The 24560-nt window shown below is 39.9% G+C and overlaps 1 protein-coding gene across 2 annotated transcripts in view; it reads right to left on the bottom strand.

Moving 5' to 3' along the window:
- Positions 1-24560, bottom strand: part of DIP2C (disco interacting protein 2 homolog C) — a 337937-nt gene that overhangs the window by 109332 nt on the left and 204045 nt on the right. For both annotated transcript variants that reach the window (XM_050891661.1, XM_050891662.1), the window contains 5 exons: positions 17903-18028; positions 16839-17048; positions 10417-10548; positions 8944-9063; positions 7799-7996 (listed from right to left, as the gene is read on the bottom strand). In XM_050891661.1, the coding sequence (XP_050747618.1) occupies positions 7799-7996; positions 8944-9063; positions 10417-10548; positions 16839-17048; positions 17903-18028 (786 nt within the window). The remainder of the gene's footprint in view (positions 1-7798; positions 7997-8943; positions 9064-10416; positions 10549-16838; positions 17049-17902; positions 18029-24560) is intronic.

Here is a 24560-nt window from a genome sequence, read left to right as displayed (position 1 = left end):
TTTCCTGCTCTATTTACTGGTGCAATACCAAACTATGTTAATTAGCTGAGCTAACTGCATGTGCACATGGGTATGAAACTGGAAAACTGGAACAAAGAAACTAGTTTGCATTCAGCTGGGAAGGAGCTGGAATATACGGTCTCTCCTGTGGCCCTTAAAGGCTCCGTAACTCCACTCCAACCCTTGCAGGCTCTGCCTGCCCCCGACTGCCGCTGCCTCTGCTCCAGTGCGGGCAGCAGCAGCCAGGGGCCGGCAGAGCCCACAAGGCACCCTCCTCGCAAGCAGGCCAAGCAAAGTCCATACAGATCTTCAACTGGATCGTGTTCAACGGGAAGCCCATAATTTTTCTTCCAGGGTATATAGCTGCGTTCCAAAAAATAAAAAAAAAGGGGCTACAAAGGGAACAGTAATCCAAAAGCTGGAGCCAGGAATGTATGAATCATCAGGGCCAGATCTGTGGCTGCTGGATGGGGCACAAGCTTCTGACCAGAGGTGGACTGAACCGTGCATTTATTTTGCCACCTTGGCTGTTTGGCCCCCCCAATATCACTGAGAAACACAAAGGACTCGACGACTGCAGGATAAAAGCCCTCAGTAACGGAGGATGTTATAAAGAAGGAAATCTTTGAAGTATTTCCTTCCTTGGTTCTGCCTAGGTTGCAATTCAGTGTAATTCTTCCTTTGCAAACTTGAGAGATTAGACGTTGCTGGGAAAAAGCCGATTGCTAAAACCTCTCCCACAAATCCCGATGCTGCGACCTTGCCGCGACCTCCATACCGTGCCACATCTGCGCAGCGGGAGAGGGGGGCCTTGGCGAGGAGGCCAGCTGTGCTTCATCCAAGGCTTTTGCTCTGAGACAGGGCTTAGCGCTGCCGGGCCGATCCTTGTGCAGGGTAAACCGTCTTCGTTACATGGGCTACAGCGGAAATCTGGACGTTCGGAGCTGCTGAGGATATGCCTTGTTGTCCTCATCCAGAGTGCAATAAAGCACCGGTGCTCCTCAGATAAACACACTGCCGTTAATCTTCTAATAAGTTGGCTTGAAGACAGGAGGGCAGATGTAGGAAACTCAAGCAACAGTTTCATTTAGTAGTGAGTGGACCAGCCCGTGTTTCAGCTCAGTGCCAGAGCTCCTTTCTTCCAGCCGTGCCGCTGCAGCAGAAAGCTGCCCTCAGCCCTGCCTGCAGTCTGGCAGAGCACACGCCACTGGGTGCAGGAACCTTGAGCAGCACTGCTGCTTCCCCCGTTTCCCCAGGTAAAGACCAGACCCCATGAGCCCTCCTCTTCCTCACCTTCCTGCCCACAGCCCCGCTGCAATGGGGTCCTTTCGAACAATACTCCTACCTGCCTCACCAGGGACAGCATTTGTCCGTGCCAGGCTCTGATCTGCTCACCAACCATATATGAGCAGCTACTTTCTTGCATTTAAAAATGAAGAATTGGTAAGTCATCTACAGAGATAAGACATCAGTGAGAGATTTGAGTGTCCAGTGGTGTCTCAGGCACAAAGGTACCCTCCAGAAGGGGCCTGGGCTCTGCCAGCCACACACACACATTGTGGGTAATGGGGGGCACTAGATGTTTAAGTACCTGAATTACCTTTCAGTTTTCAAGTCACAGAACCATTTCTCAAACAAAGCAGACCGGTAGGTGTCCACAGAAGAGTTTCCCAAGTTGACTCAGGAAAACAAAAACCCAACAACATCCAGTTAACGCACACCTTGCCGCTACTACAAATTATAACCTTGTTCCTACCTCCCATCAAGCTGCTAATTGTGGTGCTGCTTTTCAAGATCGTGTATAACTCCACAAGATGGTAAGAAATTAAGCTTTTCTCTGCATCTGTCATTGCCTAACTTACTTATAATTGTTTAAGCATTTACTGAAATAAATCTTCTTCTAAAGACTATCGTATCTTTCTTAGTCACTCCTGTTGCTTGCCCAGAGTACCACTGTCAGACTTGTAGGCCCCAGCAGCGTGTTTATGCAGGGAGGCCTTTTAAAGCTCTCCACACACTTGCAAACTTAAGTTGAACGTTCCCGCTGCCCAGCAAGTATCAGCAAGTACTGCTATGTCTCTGAATCTGAGCCATATCCGGCAGATATCGCGTACGCAGATATTCTCGGTAGGACAGGATGGAAAACAGCATCTCTCTTTCTGGCAGCTGTGACAAACACTGTTAACACCTGGGTGGGGCAAGTCCCTTTTCTTTTGCCGCTGGAATTTTGACTTAGTTGAATAGTAGCAACTCTACACCCGTAACCACATATTTTACATTTCATTTGTATTCAGTCTTGTTCTTTTTTTAACAGTCTATTCAGAGGGCACTATCTTTTACCAACTAAAGTTTAGCAAGCCAGAGTGAGTTAATAGCCAGTCCCATCTGCTTAAGCAACACATTAGGAAGGTAAAGGAAACCACTAGCTCTTAAAAACCACACAAAAAGGGATCAGTTAACAAAAATTAGATGCTTTTCACATGACACTGTAGTAAATCCCCTTCCTCTTCCTTTGCAAATCTGTAAAAGGACTATACGTTTGTGTTGAATGTAAAGAAGGTTATAAGAGAAAAGCTGTATCAGGGAGAAAACTCAGAGAGAAAACAAACGACAATCAATTTTCTTATCATCTTCAGGACGCTTTTCAGAAGCACACAGCACTAACTCAACACAGCCAAACGAGTGGTCGCTTACCAATGTCCGTGCACAGCAATTGCGAGACTGCCAAAGTTTAACTGCAAATAATTTTGTCAAATATTCATTTTCTCAATATCACAGTATGACATTTCTTATATTAAATTGAAACAAGAGTATTTATTAAATCTGGTGTAAATGGCAAACTTCCTAATGCTATGCAGGTAAAGGGGCACTTCTTCTGCTTTGCAAAATAATAGCTGCAGTTCTGCTGCTCTGTTAACCCTTTCTTCACAAACTCTTCAGGTCCATCCTGAGCAGCAAATGAAGCTGTTGTCTTTTGGGAGAAAAAATCCAAAGAAAAAGAACTGAAATGTTCTGTTGCAGAGAATAAAAGACTCCAGACATACTCAGAATAGAGGTAACCTCGCTATTACAGTGCTTGATACTCCAGTCTTAATCATAGATTGTAATACAGATTTTTTAAAGTAATTTTCTGTCTTTTTATTAAAGAAATAAAGCTTTAAAGTATTAAACAATCATAACATTGATATCTATCTAGAAACTTGAACCATGACAATCTATACCTCTGCAAGCACTGAGTTATTTCAGAGATAAAGACAGCCTGGCTGTGTAGCTACTTGGTTAGACGAGTCTTGATTCCCTCTCTCTCCTCCCGATAATTGTGAAATTCCTCGCCTAGGAGATTCTTGCAGCAAAGGGACACGGGTGGCCGGGTTGCACGCCAGCTGCAGCACGGCTTGGGGTTGGCTATTTTCGGTCTGTTGTTAAGTTTCAGCCATCTCAGGGTATATCTCCAGTATAAGCTACATCACCTCTGCTAAGGCAGCATGACTTTCACCTCAAAACGTTTACAGTTGCGTTATTTTTTTTAATGGGCAATTAATTTGAAAAAAAATGCCATTTTTCAGGCATTTCTTTCTCCACAGAATCCAAATGGATAAAGAAAAAATACTTTTCTATCCAGAGAGCCTTATCTGCTCTTTTTTGCCAGCCTTGCTGTCTCCAATGGGCCTCTGACATGTGAAACAATACATTGGAGCCACTGAAAATGGTTTCAAAAAAATCTGATTACAGAAGGTGTTAGATAAAGGAAATGAGATTCTTTGAATCAGATGTAGCTAACTGGTACTCGTTTTGTTGTTTTTAATAATGATTACAACAAGCAAACTCACAACTTGCTCATTCCCAAATTACTTTCAGCTTTTTATTTTTTCCCCAACCTTTCTGATTCTTCTTAGAATAATCATTTTAAGTAAGAAAAGTAACTGTGATAGCAGAAGTACTATATAGGATTTACTTGCCCTTTATTGACATTTCTCCTCTAAGAAATCACTAAGCGCTTCATTATTAATACCTACAATACCAAAACTTGATGCCTGACTACTCTGATTAACTTCGTCTGAGCCAGAAATTGTCTTCCTTTTCCTCAAAGCACATATTAGGTTTCTAGTCAGAGTTCAGACTTACATAAAACCTGATAAAGACACCTTTCCTTCCCATATCGCAGACATTTCCATTTATGCATATTCAGTGATTTGATTTATAAAGGGATTGTGAATAACTTAACTAAGATGTTCCCCACTTAACCGAGTTCCCACAGGAACAAAATATTTGAGAAATAAGTAATATTCATAGTGTTTCATTCACTAGAAAGAGTTTAAGAGTTCTGAGTACATTAAATAAAGATTACAACTGGGGCAGTGGAAAGAACTTCAAGAACTGAGGCAAACCACTTCAAAAACTTGCTTAAAAAAAAAGAGCAAGTCTACAAGAAGTGCAGTTATTCATTTCTTCTATCTACAGTCATCTGAGACACATGGAGGAAAACAGTCCTAAAATGCTATGAAGACAAAAAGCCCAAAAAACATGCTGGAGAAGACACAGGAGATATAAGGCATTATAAATGAGATGAATTCCTGTACAGGAATGGGAAGGCAGTGATGATTTTAAGCAGCAGCTGAAAGAATAAGTTCTTTAAACTAGTTCCTTTTATGGCACAACAGCACTCACAATCTAGAGCACTCGCCACTTAAATTCACACTAACTGTGTCATATCCACATCAGCCACTGTTAGGTAGGGAAATTCATTCTAGCAAATCACATAAGGTGGTCTTATCACACTAATCTGCCACTGTCTGCCACGGCATATCATAGCTTGGCCGTCGGTCTGACCACTCTCAGATGCCACTGGACTGGACAGCAAAAGAGTTGTGAGGAAGGCTTTGGAGAAGGAGAATTTTGTGGACTCTCAGAGAGCTCCTTTTCAGCATGTGAGGCCACCAAGGGGAAGTATGAAAGCATCCTGGATAGATGCTACAGGCCAACACTGCATTTTTCAGGGTCACAGAGAGCCTGCTGTAAGAATCAAGACTAAGGTGACAGATGGGATGAGATTTCACCGTGTAGATGCAGCAAAAGGTCTGGATTTGAAAAGATTTGCTCCCAAAATAACCTGCGAGGTTTGGACACAGAACGGCCGTACAAAACTACAGAAATGTCCGGGTCATGTATGACACTCAAGTTACAGCCCGAGTGACGGGCAGGATGGCAATATTGTCTACAATGATCCAGAAAGGAGGAGATGAATACACTTGGCGTTAAGGGAATAAGTACTTTTACTCAAACAGGCTATGACCTAGCTGACAGCTACAGAGACACCTCTGGAATCCAGTTTGGGAAGATGGAAGGAAGTCTGGAATAAGCAGGCAAACCTGTGATTCATCCATGCAGAGACAAGAAACTGGAGAAGATGCTGTGTATGAAAAAAGTAGAGATCAAAAGACATCATGTAGGAGCCTCCCTTAACCAGAAAGTTGGAGGATGAATGAAGGGGATTTCCATGAAGACACAAGAGGCTGTGAGAAGAAACTGAAGCAGAAACAGTAAACAGATGTAAAATATTCAAGGAGAGGTGCACAGTGACCATGTTGGTAACATGTCAAAGACTGAACCTCTAGAAACTTAGAATTATTCTTAAAACACTTGAATATTTGTCAAAATAGTGAACATACGAAAAATCCTGGTAATGGTGTTTCCTTAAATTGGCAAAGAACCTGAAAATAACTGTGAGGTACAAACTCAGAGGCTACTGACAGTCCTCAATGTTGATATTTTAACGTTTTAGTCATCCGATCACAGCATGCACACAAGGAAATGAAGTGTCGCATTAGTACCATGTGGTAGGATTGTGGGTTAAGCTCATCTTTCAAAAGTTTATTACCACTGGGGCCAGTGGAACTACGCACAGGGATAAAAATTCATGAATAAGAGTGTCCTTGCTGAGTTCAAGGCTTAATGTTTATTAATGTTCAACTTTTAAAAATGCCGTGCCCACAATTGCTAGAAAATATTACAGACACAAAAGGTGGAATAGTTACAGCAAAATCATTCATAAAGTCACCAATAAAATGGCAGGTGGCTGTAATGTTAATGATCTTTCAAAAGCAGTTGTCATTTAAGTAAGGAAAACTGCTACGGCACAGGGAGTGGACATTTCCCATGAAGAAGAATGTCAGCTTGAAATCTAGCTAGCAGAGAAGTTGTCACTAAATCTCTTATGAAATGTTGTGATTTGTAATTTCTTTTATCTATAAAAAGAAGGGGAAAAAAAGAAAAAAAAAGAATTTATTTTTTCTGACCTCAAGAAACTACTGAAAGGCAACAGCAAAAATCATATCCTAGACTGCTGCCAAATGAAAGTAATGAAAACATTAATTTTAGTCCCATTTGGACAATTTAGAAGAGGAGTCTGGAAAGAGTTAGTTTAGGACAGAGAAGCAGGCTAGGTGGCTCTGTGAGCCATGTAGATGAGTTCCTCAGGCTGATGTGCTCAGCCTACAGCCCTTCAGGCGAAGCAGGACATTGAGGCTCAGACTCTCTGGACAGAGTCCCATATTCAGAAAAATGGTCTGATTCTCACTAACATCTTCATTTCCTTTCCTGCCCAATTTATTTAAGGCATTCAGTAGATGATATGAATTGCTCTTCTGCAAACACGTAATTGCAAACTTTAAAATTCTTCTCTAGTTCCAAGTAAATGTCCTTAAGGAAGAAAAACATTGATCAATGGTGAATTGTATGTTTGCCTCCTAATTTAAGTAACTTCTTAACTCTAAGGTACCTGAAGGGAAAATGTTTCATGCATGACCTTCAGTTGCAAAGGTTCTGTTATGCTTTAAAAGCCTTTAACTATATTTGCAATGCCAAACTTGCAGCAGACATCTTTTCGGCCAGGGACCATCACTCAGTCTGACTCCTGAATGGAAAGGAGCATTCAGCACTGAACAAAACAGACAGACCTCTATATCACAGGATGTAAAAACATTCTCTGCACAGAACTCTAGGTCCTTGAGAAGGTAGAAATATAAAAAGCAAAATCATTTTTTATATCCATATCAATAGCACACGGAAATGTTCCAACTTGCTTTCAAAGTTTGACGGTTATTCATAATAATTCCTTTGAACATCTCCCAAATGTCCCCTAAACATCTCAAAATTAGAAGCTATATGGGAGTTATTTTTCAGAGATATCCTTATGTTTATTTTTATTTGGCCTTTCTTGGTTGCAATAGATTGTCAGGTAGTACACATTGAGCTATACCAACATACCAAAGATCACATTGAAATATATCCTGGCAAATCTATTTCAAGGCGTTACATTTGCTAGCTGTACAACTATGTATCAGGAGGAATAATTCAAATCACACTTACTACAATGTCAGTAGAACATGCGAAAAAATCCCATTTTAATTTCTTCAGGAAGCTGGTGAATTTTGTACACCAGGTTCTGCTTTTGCAGAACAAAGCCTGGGGAATATCCAAGGGCAATGGATTTAGACGTTAATCTTCAGGAAAAATCTGCCCTAGGATGTACTTCTATTTAAAAGGTGGTTTAAATTTATAATCTGTGATTCCATGGGTGTATCTACTCAGCTCTTTTCCTCTTTGTGAAATAAATCATACTATAACATCTCAGCAATTCATACTCAGACACCAGCAGCTTCAGAATTGTCTTACCCTACTCAGAAATGGAACAGATGCATCATTAAAGGGCTTTTTTCACTGTATATTTATGCATTTACTATACAGTCAGACACTGTATACAATACATAAAAGCACAAGGAGTTTGAAGAGTGCTCACCGTAAGTGAGAATATACAGTGGTTTTCCATTAGTATCCATAGTGGTTAGGCAAGGAGCTTTCGGTGAGATGGTCCCCCATCGCTGCAAAGCTGCTTCCAGAGAAGGCGGCCAATTTGTAACCACACCTAATTGTTCCCCACGCATAGCCAACATCTGAGCTCCTTCTGGCTTTGGCTGGTTTGGATCTGGCTGTTGAACTTATGATTATGAAAAGACACACAGTTACCATGTAAATTCTATACCTTGTGTACACCTGTGTAACCAAGAGAATAAGTTACCTTTGCAAAATATCCTGAAAATAATAACATGTTAGAAGGTATTGAGAAGCAACAGAGAAATGTAACAGTGTAATTAACTTCTAACTTTAACAGAGATGAAGCAACTGAAACATCGCAGGAATGCACGTGCTTATCCTTACACTAGCTCTGCAAGCAGGGAAAGAAGCTGCTGAGGCAGCATGCATATATTTATCTTCAAAATAATCAACCTTTCTTTATTCCTAAAGAGAGGTGGAGAATACTTTTTCCTGGTAAAAATGTAGTAATGAGATGAACTGCAGAACTACTGAAAAAATGTACTCTAACAAGTCATCAGTAACAGATTGATTTAAGTCATGTTCTGTTACAGTGCTTTCTTATAAACTACTATGAAGACTATTTAAATCTCCACATCCTGGCAAATCTTAATTCTCAAAGCACTGGCCTCATTAAAAAAAAATTCCATTTATTGACTTTATCCTTGTTTCCATCTTACATTTAGTTCATTTTTTCAATGCTTCTCTGTTACACAAAGGATGTGTAAAACATCTAACATGCTCCCTCACTGACAGCTTTTCTCATACTGGTGTTCAAAAGCAATGGCTGTAACCCACACCTGAATGTTCTCAAAGCAAAGCTTCCCTGCACTCTCTTCTGTCGTTGCTTTGCAAGCAGAACCAGGAGCTGAGCAAACAAGAGAGACTTTTGACTCTACGGCACTATGTCCAAGCTCACTACAAGCAGATTCCACTGAATACCGATGCTTTTTGGTACTTGCCAGTACAGGGAGGGCTTACTTAGCTTTCTAGAAAGTCAGTGTGCGAGAAAAACATTTTACAGAGTTTTAATAAGAGATCCCCAAACCTTTTGAAAAACAGTCATTTTACCTTCTAACAATTCCTCAAAGTCATCTACAAAGAACTCTCGTAATGGTGGTCGTTTGGGCCGTTTTAGTGTATTGACCAGCTGCTGAATCTTTGCTGACACTCTGCTGCTCACTGGTACTCCTGCAGGACAGGGATCAATGGAGACATCAGTCGACCGCTATGCTGAACGCCACCAGACGTTAAGTGGGGTAAGAAAAAGTCTAGGACTGCAAGGCCACCACAACTACAGTTTCATGCCATACCGTGACTCAAGTATTCAACATTAAGACATTAAGACCATTTCAGCAAAAAGGAACAATGATGCCTAGTTTAAATAAAAACAATACAACAATGTCAGAGTGAGCTTGCAAAATCAGAGGGGAAACAGCACACAGACTGAGGGAGAGAAGCACAATGAAAAAACCCTCCCTACAGCAAATGTCAGTAACCTTAGAGAACTCTTCTAGGTGGCATTGGCAATGCTCAGTGAGAAGACAGGCATTCGCTCTCCCCATGATCACTGGCCATACCAACATTGTCTGATTAGACCACAGCTCAACAAGGAGTGTGGGTCATCGGCTCTGCCCCATCATTTATTCTGGGTCACTCTTTACACTGTAGTGGGCATCTGTTCGGTACCCATCTTAAACATGGTTCACAGCTTTGTATTACTTCAGCATGACCCTGTATTCTCTGAACATCCCTACAGCCAATCCCACCAGCCGGCAATCTCCAAAGGGAGCGTGCTTGCCCATAGAGCACTTTGAAAAACACAATTCTGAACAGGAGCATGGGGCAAGGGGCACTTTTATAGTATAATCCCATCAAACACCTCCCCCTTCCTTTTCCCCAGTCGAGTGCAAAGCCTCTGCAACATTCATGTCATCCGTTCCTGAACTAACAGCTTTCTGTCACTGCTTTGCAGAAACTTCAACTTCCTACCCTTCCACAAGGCTGGCTCCAAAACTTTTACCAAGTGGTTTTTAGAGCTGAAGCTGCTAAGTTTAGATGCAATACATTTGGTCAACAATTCTACACCCTGCTGAAATATTGTTTAATAAGTTTTAGAAAAGAGGAGCAGTAAATAAGAAAGGGTTTACAAATAACTGTTTTTCAAAAAAAAAAAAAACCTTAGAAAATAAAACTTCAAACATGTCACTTTTCAAGATGTAGCCATCCTAGCATGTCACGTTCTTTGCCATTTAAAAAACAGACTAGCTGTAACCAGGCAGCATGATAAAAGCAGATCTGAAGAGATTCACTGCTTTCTTTTGCCAAACAATTTCTACAGGGAGTCAGCTCTGCTGATTAAGAAATATTTCTCTATGTCGGCTTCATTTATACCAGTTTATTTTAAGACTATAAAGATGCTGCAACTCTGTACGTGTTTATAAGTGAAAAGTGCCCAGAAGAAACAAAGAGCAGATGCATACAGTAACCACTAAAAAGGTTACGATACTCAAAAAAAAAATACAGTTCTGCTTTGTGACATACCATCACCAGTCTCCATAAGTTCAGCGTTTCCATACTTTGGTGCCACCCGTGCCGTTGATCCTTGTGGTCTTTCTACTTGTATTGAGTGTTCTGAGGTGTAAGTGGTAACATCTGGAGGGGCAGAATGATTTTCTGTGAAAAATAAGTTAAAAGGTTTAACCGTGTACCTCTAGTGTTGAAGGGCAGAAAAGCAAAGGGGAGAGGAAAGGATACCATTGGATTTTTTTTCCCCCAACATCTGAACAGGTGTTAAAGTTAATGCACAAAATTAATGTATACAACTGCATGTATACAACAAGCATGATTTTAAGAAATAAAGTTTCCACTGATTAAAACAGGGGCTGTATATCTGCAATCATATAAGCAATATGCTAAAAAAATGATACAATTAGGTTGTACGTTTTACACTGACATTTAATTTTATACGAAGTTAAAGCTTGTGAACAGCCTCAAAAAGAAAAGACCCACACAAATATACTTCTGACAGATTAGTGCATCATTTTTTCTAAATAAAAAGAATACAGCGTGTTGTCAATGACTTGCAAGTGCCAATGCATATCCCTGTTATAACCTCTGTATTTTGAATATGCCAACTGTAGTTAAGAAAGGATTTTGTTCGTATATTAGGAAAAAAATCAATCATAGCAGGGCTGGAATCCAGGGGAAAGAAATAAAATGTAAAGAAACATGAACTTTGCATTCTGCATGGACACTTGCTTGTCTACTATTTTTAGACAGAGCTATTTCAATTCTTCCGCATAACAAAGACTTGCCTTCCAGAAGGCAAACACAATTTGGTCTGACTCATGCCAGCACTGCTAAACAATTCCACAGAGCTAATCTTTCTCTTTCATAGCCTGATAACTCAGCATGCTACCGCAGTTTGTTTTCCCATGTTTTCAAGTCTGAGTCTGTATTACCTACGTATTTGTACTATTTTTATGGGTTGTCTCATAATTTTTTTCCAAGTTTTTATCAGCATTAGAGTAGATGGAGATAAACACCATAAGCAAATAACAGCTTCTCTCTTGATTGACATAAATGATCCCCAGCAGTCTCTGAGATACAAAGGAAGGCAGGTCTTCATTCTGCTGTCGCTGAAGTGAAGAGGAACGCACTCCATTTTACAATTGGGTAAGAGTCTTTAAAAATGCAAAAATTCTGTAAAAACTTCATCTTGTTCCAATACGATTTTCAAGATGTGCTTTTTATTACATCTGTCTTATAAGCATTATGGTGCCGTAACTCTACTACAACACCAACTTCTACAGTTGCTATATAGCTATAAATGCTATAAAGCATTTTCATGAGTCTTGAACTTTGGATCACTGTAATTCTTGTGCATTCAATCCCAAATTCATACACCATCAACACAGATAACTGATTTTTAAGGCCACACATACAGTAACAGGATGCTATATTAGATGCCTATTTTGCATACTTCTCATGAAGTGAGCATTTGACAGCCAATTATCACGAAAAATTAAGACATTATATTAACGTCTGTAGTTGTTATTTAATGTTTATATTCATGAACATCATAAAGACTCAACCTTATCACTCAACCACAGTATCTGGTTGAGGAAAATACAAGATGGCTTTCATTGTGCAACTCAAAAACATCTTGCATCCTATACATGTCCAGTTGAGCCTTTTGATTCTGATCACATCCATTGTTATAATTTTACTGAAACAAATACCTTATATTGTGCTATAAGTGACCAACTGAAATATAATAGCTTGGACAATGAAGCTTATGCTGGTAATTGTTTGAATAATGTCTTCATTTTAGATGTCTTGTCATTATCAACTATTTTAGACTCAGCACAATTTTTGCCCTTTCTTGCTAAGTGGCAAGAGCTTTTTATAGATCATGATTGAATTACCCAGTAACTAAGTCAATTAAAAAATGCTGATGTTTATCTTTTTATCTTTTACTTATAATGCAATTTTGCTATGCAAATAGGAGAGGAGATCATGACTAAGAAAAGAATTGTACTTAGTCAGCTATTAGTAACATGAGAAAGTATTTTTAAAGTTAGCTATAATTGTTTACATCTTTCCAGTGAAGCATTTCCATCTTTCAGACTTTATAAGGCAAACCGAATTGGAGTTAAAGTATCTCCTTTCAGGTTTTAGCACTGAGACAAATTTTTTTTTTAATGCGTGGGAGAGAAGATACATGATCCAAAGCACCACAGAGCAGAGATGCTCTCCCTTCAGATCTATACACTTGAAACCAAATACTTCTTTGTAACACATGGTGCCGAGTAGGGTGAAATAACATGAGAAAGAAGCTTCCTGCTCTTTTGTAAAAGAGTTTCCTTTTGAACAAGCAGCACTAGCACTTGAAATTACCTAAAAGAAACTCTCTTCCCAAGGTGGCCACCACTGGCTGGCCAAAGAGTGGGGTTTTAGCACCCTGGCTGCCCATCTGCTATTTACATTTCCATTAAGAAGAACCCTTATCCAGCAGAATAGGAACATTAAGGTTTGTCTAGCCGTGTTCCTTTATAGTATCTGCTTAACAGATGTCTTACCATGGCAATATCTATAGCTGTAGGTTTCATCCATTAGATTTACAAATCCTCAGTCAGTTCCCTTCTCAGAGTGAGACTTGGAGAAATGAAAGCCATACAGACAAAAATTTGGTCTGAATGACTACTAAAGAAAAATATAATTGTTATGTGAAATGTACCCTTTTTTCTATAGAACAGTCAATCCAGGCTTAGACTATGGACACAATCTGTATAGACCTGCTTGGTCTTATGTCAGGTAACTTGAAGCACTGTTTGAGGTTTAGTTAAGACTAATGACTCTGACACATCTGTTGACTAAAAAGTAGGAACTGTGACAGCTGCATGACTTCAAAGCATTTCCTCCATCAAACATACATATTTGCGTCACCTCCTCTTCCCATCTCTTCCAATACTCTTGTATTAGAGGATCACAGACAGAACAGCTGTTTCCAGTTAAGGCTCTCTTCATTTCTACCACTGGAGTGATATAATTTACCCCATTTCACGAAAATCAGAAAGAACCAACAATGCAGAGCACATTCACGTAGGGATAGAGTGTGTGCATTAACAGAGCCCCATGTTTGAGGAGAAGCAAAGAGGTGGAGGAATACTTTCCAGTGGAAGTTTGGAAGCACACATAAGCACCATGTATTTGAAAAGTCTCTGGGAACTCAAAAAGCATCCCTGCATTACTACACTTGAAGAAAATGTAGCTTTTTCTCCCAAACAAGCTGGCTCTTCTGGTTGTCAGGGAAGGGAAATCCAGAGTCAGAGCTGTGGCTTTTTCCATCAGCTGGAATTGTATTGATGTCCAGGTGACAGAGAGTATTTTAAACTAGTCTCCTGTATTATAAGTTAATGTTCCCCCTGAGAACACGTAAGAACTTTAAGGTTGTCAGAGAACTATCAGTCATGCCTTATGGCACATGTTTTTATATTTACTTTATTAGAAATCTATGTAGCCTTTAATTTGGATAGAGGCCTTTGATTTTCAAACAGAAACATATTTGAAGCATATAAAAGAAACATTAAATGCACCTACAGGATCAAAATTTTGTAGTGAGATGTTTAACTCCTTATATGAATTCACAATCATAGGTAAGCACTGTGATTTTCATTACATGAACTTTCTGAGCTTTGGGATGTGCTTTCTCTCCTTGATTTTTATACACGTATAGATCCAAAAAATATAATACAGACAAATGAAAGCTTAAAGACCTTAGAAATATATACAGTACTGATCCAAAGATGGGTCAGAACATTAGATATTTTTTATAGATTTCACTGGTTTGACCTCTAAGTTCAAGAATTAGCCAACACAATTGTGATACCTATGCCAAGCTAGAGATTTTCCCTGTAGCTTAGTACAGACACCTGAGTGTCTTAAAGCTGACAATAAATATTTGAAGGATATCTATCCTAAACTAGAACTTTGGCAATAGTAGAGCAGCAGCAGCAGCCAAATTAAGTGAACAGTATAACATATAATAGCTTATGCAAATTATCTAAATGATCCACAAAGCTGAACTCTGATTACATTATAGCCAAAGCTTTTTATCAAATCCCTTCTCAGGACTGCATTACAGTACTTAAACTGGAAAAATCTCCCTTTGATTCTGTGATGCACTCTGGAGGTCAAATCCTAGTGGATACCAGAATGGAGGGCTTTTTTTGGTTATCATTAAAGGTCTTTCCTGTTGCCCCTTAAATTTGTATTTATCAAAACTGGCATCTTCAGAGTATGGCAGTATGTCCTTACGTATTTACAGATGATTTCTCTCTTGCAGGCTGATCTGTCTCTGGAGAACAACTCCCTGGACCAAACAAACATCAAGCCATGGGTATATATGTTCTTTGTGATCAAGAACAAATTGTCTCCAGTAGCTGAGGAGCTTCAGAGAACAGGATTATTCTTCTCTCTCACCTTCTCTCCTACCAAAGAGGATTATTCATCTACGATCACTGGCACCCTGCCTCTGAAAGAGCAAGGCTATCTGTCGGAATACTTCAAATCTATTACCTCTTAGAATACATTTAAATGCAAAATCCACCTCCTCGGATTGAAAAGAAACAAAATTGCCATTTAATTTCAAATTCTTACAGAAAGCAGCTCACCCATGAAGAAATACTTCTTATAGTTATCTTCTGTGCAGCTGCTCTTACATTGCCAGTGATTTTAGCAACAACGACTGATGGTAACCTTAAGATCACAGTCTCAATCTGTTAGCAGATAGTACTCATATTTCGTATCCAAATGACCTTTGCATTACTACATGACAACTACTGTCCAACTAGAGATATAATTTAAGGTATCTTATTGTCAGAATGAATAAAAATATGTATACACTGAGGTAAGCTTAACTGCTTCCTTCAAAGGAGAGATCTTTCCAGTCAACAACAACAAGGCAAAATAAAACAAGTGGAAGAAGTAGTATTTTTCCTCTTCTGCAGAATACTGCCATCTTAATTTAGCTCTATAAATGCTGTATTATTTACCGCAAACTCAGTGATTATAAAAGAAGACTTACTGTGCCAGATTTAAAATTACTGAAATGTCACATCATAAAGAAGCTATATTTAAAGACACATTAAGACTTGGTGTGTGAGTAATGCAACCTTTTAGAGTTTGGATAAATTTAATTCTCTATGCTATAATTTCCTCTAGCATTTCAAGATGAAGTCACAGAAAATAACCAAATGCAATGATTAATGTGTTCAGAAGTGTATGTGTTTCTAAAACAAGGTTCTAAGCTATTCATTTAGCATGAATTTAAGAATACAATAGAAATTCTTCCCCTGACTGCAATTCAGCAATTCCAGATCATGGTGAGAGGATTACTTATCTGAAAATACAGGTGTTACATCAAGCTATACTCAGAGCAGAAAAAAAGGGATACGGACTACTGTTCCAGCACATAAAATCAGGAACATTTAAGATGCTTTCATGTATCTCATTACATATACTTGAAAAGGAATAATCAGTTGAGGAACAGTCACACAAAACTGCATTTCATATGTGTAGTAGAACAGTAGCAAGGTTGCTTTACCTGTTCCAATACAGATTCCAACAGATTTTCAGTGAGACAACCCAAAATACACATCCCCAGCAAGAATACACCCAAAGCAGATGCTTCGTATGATGAACAGCAGTTACTGGAGAATGAAGGGAAAACAAGTCTTGCTTTCCACATGCCTAATCGAATAGCTGCCTCATTTTAATGAAGACTACTGCCAGTGGCACAATATTCAGAAATAATTAATGTCTGTGAAGCTTAGCCCTAATGGAAAGAAAGCTTTGACTTCCTAGGATCTTTCCAAAGGACATAAACAAGCTACTAATAGTAATAACAACAGATCTCTTCTCCGAAGGTATACAATAGACTTTCCCAAGGACAATAATAGCTAGGTATCCCAGCCCAAGTATTCTAGATTCAATCAAGGGCAGAAAAAAATATGTTTAAGAGGACCTACTGTTAACAGAATTATCAAAAATCACTCAAACTATGTAATTAAAGTGGTGCAGCAGCAGGGGAAACTCGTGTGCAAGCAGTCCCTAATGCTGCATGCACTGATTTTCCTTATTGATAGGTCCTACAGAGATCTTTTTTAGTGCTACATAATGGAAGTCATGCAACTGCACATTTTAAGATATTTGGCAGCCAACAGCTACTCTGTTTGCCACAACGTAAGTTTACGCCCAAATCTAAATTGCTACTTTTTTTTTATTTTCTCACAAAATAAGAACATAGGACTATCTCTCCATATAATATATGTAAATAGAAAAAAGGAAAGTAGAAAAAGCACAGGAAAGACTTTTATAAGACTTCATATAGCAGCATCAGCTGAATGTGAGAGACAAAATTCATGTTAAACTGGACACACTCAAAATCTCAGTATACTAACCTATATGCGTTTGAGCCATAACATCAGCCAGTCTGTGTGCAGCACCACTGCCTCCACTTTGTGTTGAGGAGGAGGAAGTGGTTGACGTGGTAGAGCCATGGATTGCTTGACTGATCCAATGCTCCATGTTTATACTCCCCTGACTTGAGGTGGGAGTTCCCTGGGAGTCGCCCTGTACGGAGCCTTCATCTTCTGAACCAGAAGAGGTATCTAGTAATTGTAAACAGCCTGTTAACTTGCAGTGCTTTTGCGTTTTCTTAATAAAAATAAGGCATGGTCATATTACAAATCTAAAGATAACTGCCATTAAGAAAAACTCATGAAGCTAGGCAAACATAGTAAGAGAAGTCTGTAATACTGAAAGCCTTGAAACGAAGTCAATTGCTAACTGTGCACCGAGAGAGCTTTCCTGCTCTAAGGCCATGGCTTGTGTATTATTGTACAAAAATAAGGATAATAAAAGAGTGTTCCTTTATAATGTGGCTTGAGAATCTTCTGAAGATCTCCAACCATGTATTAACAGTACAGAACACCCAAAACACTTTCCCAAGCTCACTCCACAAAGTCTGTGAAAAACTCTTCCAGTTGTAGAAAGCCCACCCCTCAGTGAGAAATAGGAGTCCCAGCTGGATTCAGCCAGTATGAGAACGCATGAGATGTGGGGTATTTTCACAGTCTAGTAGGTAAAAGAGCAGATAAATTTGAAAACGAATGGCATGACTAATTGTAAAGACAACGTTCCATCATAGTGTTAGTTAGAATAAACTAGAAACTTGAATGGCACTTTGAGTCACAGAAAATATGGCAAGCTGGCCATAGTTAGGTCCTCATAAGACCAAAACGACCAATGCAAGTTGAGGTACCACCAATGGCAAAGCAATCATGTGAACTGCCCCAGTTGACTTTCCATTCAGTTCACATTCTCGTCTTCAAACATACCTCAATGTTATGCTCAGTGTGCTTCAAATGACACTTCCATTACTATCTATGCAGGCAGATTATTAGTTCATAGCAGCACAAAGAACCATTTTTAAAATTCTCATAAAATACACAGAGATGCTCACCTGGAGGTGTGTAGGCATCCATTGATGTCTGGACCACCAATGAACGTCGTTTTGAGGGCATGGGGACTGCCATTTTCCTTTCTTTATGTTTAGCAAGGGCTGCCTGAACTGCTTCTGTGTGGACATCTGGAAGGAAAGAGAGATTCCAAGCTAGCGTTCAGACAGAAACGAGCTGTTTGTTCGTGCATTCAGTCCACCTGCACGCAGGTTTGTTTGTATGCCAGCGAGGCTGACAACGCATATCAAATGATGAAAGGCCAGGAACGCACGGGATCTCAGAGGGACTGCCTGAGTTCCCCTCACTGTAGAAAAAGCAGCTATCGTGAAAAGTGCCGCACCAACAAACAAGCCCTTTGAGCTGTATGATATTCCCAGAACAGTGTTGCAGTATTTGAAGAGTAGGAACTCCGCTTCCCCAGAGCAAACCTCTGTTTCACCAAGAGCTGTTACTTCAGCAACCATTACTGTTTTCAGTGAAAGTGTGGTGTATTAACATTGCCCATTTTTTAAATGAATGAGGTTTCCAATTTACAAAAAAGTCACACAGACTAAGTGAACAGGAACATTTGCCTGAAAGGTAAGAGGTATGTGAAATGTTGTAACAGAAATAGCAGCAGGTCCCTCATTTCCAAATCCTCCCCTGCCTCCTTCGTTTGGCTTTATTCACAGAAAAGTATTACGTAGGGTTGGCCTGAGGTGGAATGAGAAGAAAAAGCACACGGCCTTGTGCCTTTTCTGAGTGCAGGCCTTGTGCTTCGCAGGCGTGTGCTACACACAGCTCACACCAGCCTGCTCCAAAGCATCCGACAGATCCCTTCTCCATGGGGACATCCCCAGTGAATAGCTTCTCTACCTTTCACATGTCCATATAGCTGTCTGTCTCCTCAAGTCTAAAAAAGACCATTTATCATGTCTAAAAGACACTAGCGACATGTTTTGATTAATTACTTTGTTTTGTGTAAATCTTTTGATTACTACCATAACTATACATTGAAATAAGTCTGCCTTTAGTTTACTACCTTGCACTGTTTGTCTGCGTATTTCTATGGTTTTGGGACAAGATGTACCTGAGGAGACTGTATGCAAAACACATGGCAGCCAACAAAAGTCACTTATGGTTAAAGAAGTTGCCACACACCAACCATCTGGCACACAACTGGAAGCACATTAGATGCTGCCTTTTAACCAGTCGCGGTTAGTCAGCTGTAGAAAACACAGCAAGTTGTGTGCACTATTTAGCTGTTCCCATTTGTGAAGTAGGAGCACAGTGAAGCAGGTTTAATCCAGAGTGGTCCCACTTCTGCTGCTGCTGAATCCATCTGAAGACCACCCTTGTAGGCTTGTTTGGCAGCGCACAGCCTATTTCCTACTCCTGTGTCAATGTGGTGGCTGCTGTGAAGAGGCAATGTTCCCCAAGAAAAGCACAGGAAAGAGAAGAGTATATATATCTTCGTTTAAAGAGCTGTTGGTTGGATCACATCAGTATAAGTAACTTGTTTTAAGTAACAACTGGGAAGGATGACTCGAAGCATTAGATGATACACTCTGCTGATAAGCCACTATGTCTCATTTTTAATAATAGTGTTCCCTATCTTCTGCCAGAGTTTAAGCACCTCTCAGTGGAAAGACTGCAGGGAAGAGTAAGTCTAAGAAAAAGAATGTTATCAGCTGCTTCTATGAGTTGTTTTTTGCTTTTGTTTTAAATCATGAAGAGAATGAGCACGTCAGCGAAAGCAAAGCAAGAAAAGCAAAGAGAAAGCTGGGAAAGCATATTCAAAAGATAAAAGAGCCATGTGGCTGATGGACCAAAACTGAGGAAGATTGCAATGCTAACATCAAACCAGAAAACCACTTCTCTCCTGTCAAGTCATTATTTTAAAGTAGAAGGTTTAAGGTCTTTCTTATAATTAAAACCTGATGAAAAGTTTATGTGAAAAGTAAGGCTAAGAAAACAAACAATGTCTTTACCTAACAGCGTGTCCCCAAGATAAATTCCTACCTGCTCACTCCACACCTATGCCGATAACGTATACAGGACTGAACATGCTCACTAATAGTTTGTGTTTCTTATCCAACACAGAGGGAAAATTCTTGGTTTTCCTTCAAAGGATAGCAATTAGGTATCAAGCAGTAAAAAATGAGCTTTCCCTTTTAAAAAATCCAAAACTCTACAGCAATTTTTGGAAGAGAATAAATTTTGCTGATCAAGACAGGAAGAATTATTTGTATATTATTGTATTCAGCATTGTTTTTTACTGTAAGTACTAGGAGAGAGATGAGATGTAACTCAAATTCTTCAAAAGTTTTTTAAAGGAGGACAGCTGACAAAAAATCATTATTAAAATGCTTAGTGACAGCTGGACACTGAATCATAACTTGCAAATTCTTTGATTTCTTTTTTTGATGCTTTTTTGATGTAAGAAGGTAAGCTCATCAGCTTAATTAAAAAAAACTCCGCAGGGTTTTGATTTTCAAATGAGTCCACGGGAGTCCAGGAATTGAATTGTTTTCTTAATAAAGCACATGCCTGATATGTTTATTTGTGATGGGTTACTGTGGAATAAACCAAACTATAGATTAATAATAATAATAAAAAAAAAACCAAAACCCTACAGGAAAGCAAAAACAATGGAAAAGATAAGAAACTCTGAATAAACAAGAGGGAAGCTGACTGGGGAGAAGGAACACGCACACCTGCTCCCAGCCCAGCCTGCAAGGTCAACTGTTCTGAAGGCACTACTCAGAGTATGGAGGCTACCAAAAAAACCAGGACACTTGTCTAGAAAAGGCTGAGGACAGACAGTCCAGAGATGGTCCAGGGACTATCAGCAAGATAGCTTACAGGCTTTTAGGCGGAGAGGAAAAAAGGCAGCAGAAACAGTCAAGCTTGGATGAAAAATCTTTTCACAACATTCTCTCCCAGGAATAAAACTCTTGGCTAAACGAAGTGTCTCTAGGCATATAAAAAGTGGCTAAGGATTAGGTAAAGAATGAGTAACAGCCTATATAGTTTGTATGGTCTTCTTTTTGAATGAAAGCCTATTGATGTGTTCTGAAGATGCTCTTCAACCTATTTTGACAGTCTTGTATAGAGTTGGACTTGTTAAGCTAATGAACAGCATTCAAGCCATCCATACCTAGAGACTAAGTCCCCAAGTATTGAGAAATCAGAGAGGTAAGGGAAAGCCAGATGGATACTTAAGAATTACACTTGAGAACAACTCACGGGTTACAACATCTATCCTGTAACCACAGCAAGACAGAAACAGTAAGTAGGTTTGTTCCCACCAAATATCAGCTTCAGGTATGCACTTTCCATACACATGCTTTGCTTTTCTCTAGGTTTTAGCTTTGCTTTTCTGATCTACAAGCCAACTTTGCTGATGTATCACAAGGAATGTTAACCAAAATACAACTAATAATCTCTTTTCGTAGTTTCATGAAGCATGGATTTAAACCTAAACTGAAACGTACATTCCTCCCTAAAGGGTGACCCTGGTGATTTGCTTCTTATCAATTTGAGCAAGAGTGTGGTAGCTCTTTGCCTTTATCTTGGTGAAAGATGGGCTATGGCGTTCATCAGATTGTATATGACCCATTCTCTCCCACTGCTTGCCCACAATCTGTCCCTAGCAGCTACTGAAAAAATACAAGGAGACTTGTAATAGGAATTTATACAATAGTAATTGGAAGCTCCTTGTTCGCTAAAGGAAGGAAACCACATTTGTGATACACACTGGGACAAAGTATAATGAGGGTAAGAAGACATATCCAAGTTCCCTCAGGACAGGAAACTACTTATCCCCCCAAATCCCACCAGCACAAAGCAGTTTGTATTCTCCACATATCACACAGAGCATCAGCAGAGAACATCACATTAGAATTTCAAACTGTCTCTGGCAGGGTGATGCCCCTTGTATTGCAGGTCTGACAAAAGTGTCTGAACTGTCTTCTCAATCTACCCTGGCACACTCAGGCTAACTGAATTCATCACATTGTGATTCCGCATTGCTTTAAAAGACAGATTTCTCATTAAATTTTCCTGAAAAAAATTGTTCATGTATGAACATTTTGTCCAGAAACACCACACGGTTAGGAGCTTTCATTAAAAAAAAAAAAAAAATCAACAAAACCCCCACCTCTCCTCTCTTTCCTCATAGCGTGGCATGCTACAATTTCTCACCTACTACAAACTTCTGATAGAGTTTCAAACACAGATATACTTTGATGTAGTTGCACTCAAGCCTTCTGAAAAAGTCCTGGGTCTAAGCGGAAAGAAAATGCTTTTAGGCGAAATGTTCTTTCATGTAGAAGTCTGTGACATTCTAACTGCACTGTTACAGCTGATAAAACGACTCCAGGTCCTGACCCTTCAAAGCACTCCTATAGGTAACAAAATCTTTATACTCTTCCCACCTGGCTTTTCCACAAGAAAGTCTCAACGGAAAATCTCAAGCATAGAGTAAAATATCACCACCTCTATCTACAGTAGTAGGAACCAATGCACAGTGCCTTATCTGCTATTGTCCTCCACTGTTTTAGGCTGGCCAACCACATGTTGAATCCAATTTGTGAGTTTGTACTCAAGGAATCAATAAATGGAAAAGAGTACAGCTACACGCTTGGGAAAGCTAATTGCTCAACTTGTGCTGTTGCAATCAACCTGACGTTCAGTATTCAACCTGACACGTATTTCTTATAGGCTGCCTGGTAATACTTAGCAAACTTCAGACAAAACAGCTCTGTCCCCAGTCTTTTCTGTTGCATTCAAGCATTTTTATTTGTTTATTCTCTCCCTTCACTTTCTATGACAGGATAGAGAGGGCAAGCATACTTCTGGGAGCAAAGTCAGTAAGTGAAATACAAAGGAAGTAGAACTGTAAAAACAAGCACGTGGTAGGGAGAAAGTTTCCCTTCAAAGAGCTAACGATCTATTAAACAAGAGATGAGGCCTCAAAACAAAGGGCAGAGAAATTAAAACTGGCATAGAGAATGAGGGTCCATAAGCTCAGACTCCCAGAGTGATGACCCATGGCTTTGGCCACTGTGCTCCATAACCAGAAACTCTCATCTATTGCAAATAGAGGTAAATTCCTCATTCCATCAGCAGGACAAATTGCCCAGCTTTCCCAGGAGGTGCTCTGCTTAGCGCAGTCAGTCTTTTCATCTGGTTTATCTCATGACTTGGCACAATGCTGTGCTCCTTGTTTAACTGAAAAGGCTTAGGAAAAAACCCCAACCCACTAACAGACATTACTACATAGCACCAGCATGATATGGACACCGTGTTCTCCGTGGTCTTTCCCAGCTTTATCCCTCAGTGTGATCTAATGGCTGCATGTTCAACACAGCAGTGCGTTTGACTGTCCATGGAAAAGGGAGCAAGCCCATCTCTGTTTCTGTGGAACAAAGTGATACCCTACCTGCACTGGCACGCTGCTCCGATGGGATCCCACTGGCATAACAAACCAGCGGGAGACTGGAGAGTCAGTGGTCGGCACACAGCCATGCCGGAGGGATGAGCCTGTGCTCAGAGACTGTTCATTTTAAATGATTGGCGACATGGGAAGGAGCAATCTATTCTCAACAGGGAGAACTGGGTGAAAGAAGATGTTAGGGAGATAACTGTATTAACTGCTGATAGGTGGGCAGTGTTCAAAGGTTAAATAATAATGCCCAGAAATACAGAAGCAAACACTGTTAATTACAGATTGCTCACACTGTTTACCCGTTTTTCACAGTGTTCTTTAACCTTTTATTCCCTCCATTTTTGATGACCTGGAACGTAATTTTTTTGAGAGAGGACATGACAATTTTTTTTTTTTTTAGTCAGTAGTTGGGTTGGCACACAGAAAGAGAGCCTGGCCAGGAGTTTTAGTCTAGTTTGTATTGGCTCTGGGATAGGGAAAGTCTCTTCTGAACTTCTACTGAAGTCTTTTCTGTAGAACATACTTTCTCTCCTCCTTGCACAAATGTATGTGTCTTTATAATAAGTAGCAAGTTTCCTCTGTGACAAGCTGTCCTCTCCTAGCTATTGACTTTTGGGAAGGCAGTACATATGATCCTTCTAGGCTCAGATGAGCTCCACAAGCAAATCAGCCTTCCTTTCCTGAAGCAAAAGAGCAATTGTGTGATGAACAAGGTCAGCCATTTCCTGGTCCACATATGGAGCAATGCTGCAGTATCTCATGTTTCTCTACAGCTGCTAGAAGAGCACTCTTCTGAAGTGTGCATCCTCGTTCGGCATGGAGCTTAATCCTGATTTGCCCTTCCCCTTACACTCCATGAACAGGGATGCTTCATTCCTTACTTGTGCCAGATACAATGTCCTTGAAAGCTCTGAACTGTAACTGAGACCTTTGAAATATGCTGCATATTCCTAGTCCTCCCACAGACTTTTGCAGCTTTTAGCAGGAGAATGAGTTTGCTCCTTTTTGTTCAGCTCTTTTTTAAAAAACAAAAACCTATTCAACAAATTACAGCTGCATTCTTCCTCAATGTGGAGGGGTTGTTAAAATTGTTTTCCTATATGAGTTTAACATGCCTCAGCGGCTTCCTTTATTCAGTATCAGCTGCATTTGCTCCATAGGCATGTCAAACACTCAATGTACTGTAAGCAAAGTGATACCTCCTCACAGATCAGGGATCTGGGTGTTAG

Source organism: Gymnogyps californianus, chromosome 2, assembly GCF_018139145.2.
Source record: "Gymnogyps californianus isolate 813 chromosome 2, ASM1813914v2, whole genome shotgun sequence".
Taxonomy (NCBI): Eukaryota; Metazoa; Chordata; class Aves; order Accipitriformes; family Cathartidae; genus Gymnogyps; species Gymnogyps californianus.
The sequence above is the reverse complement of the archived record's forward strand: the minus strand, read 5'-3'. Positions and strand labels throughout refer to the sequence as shown.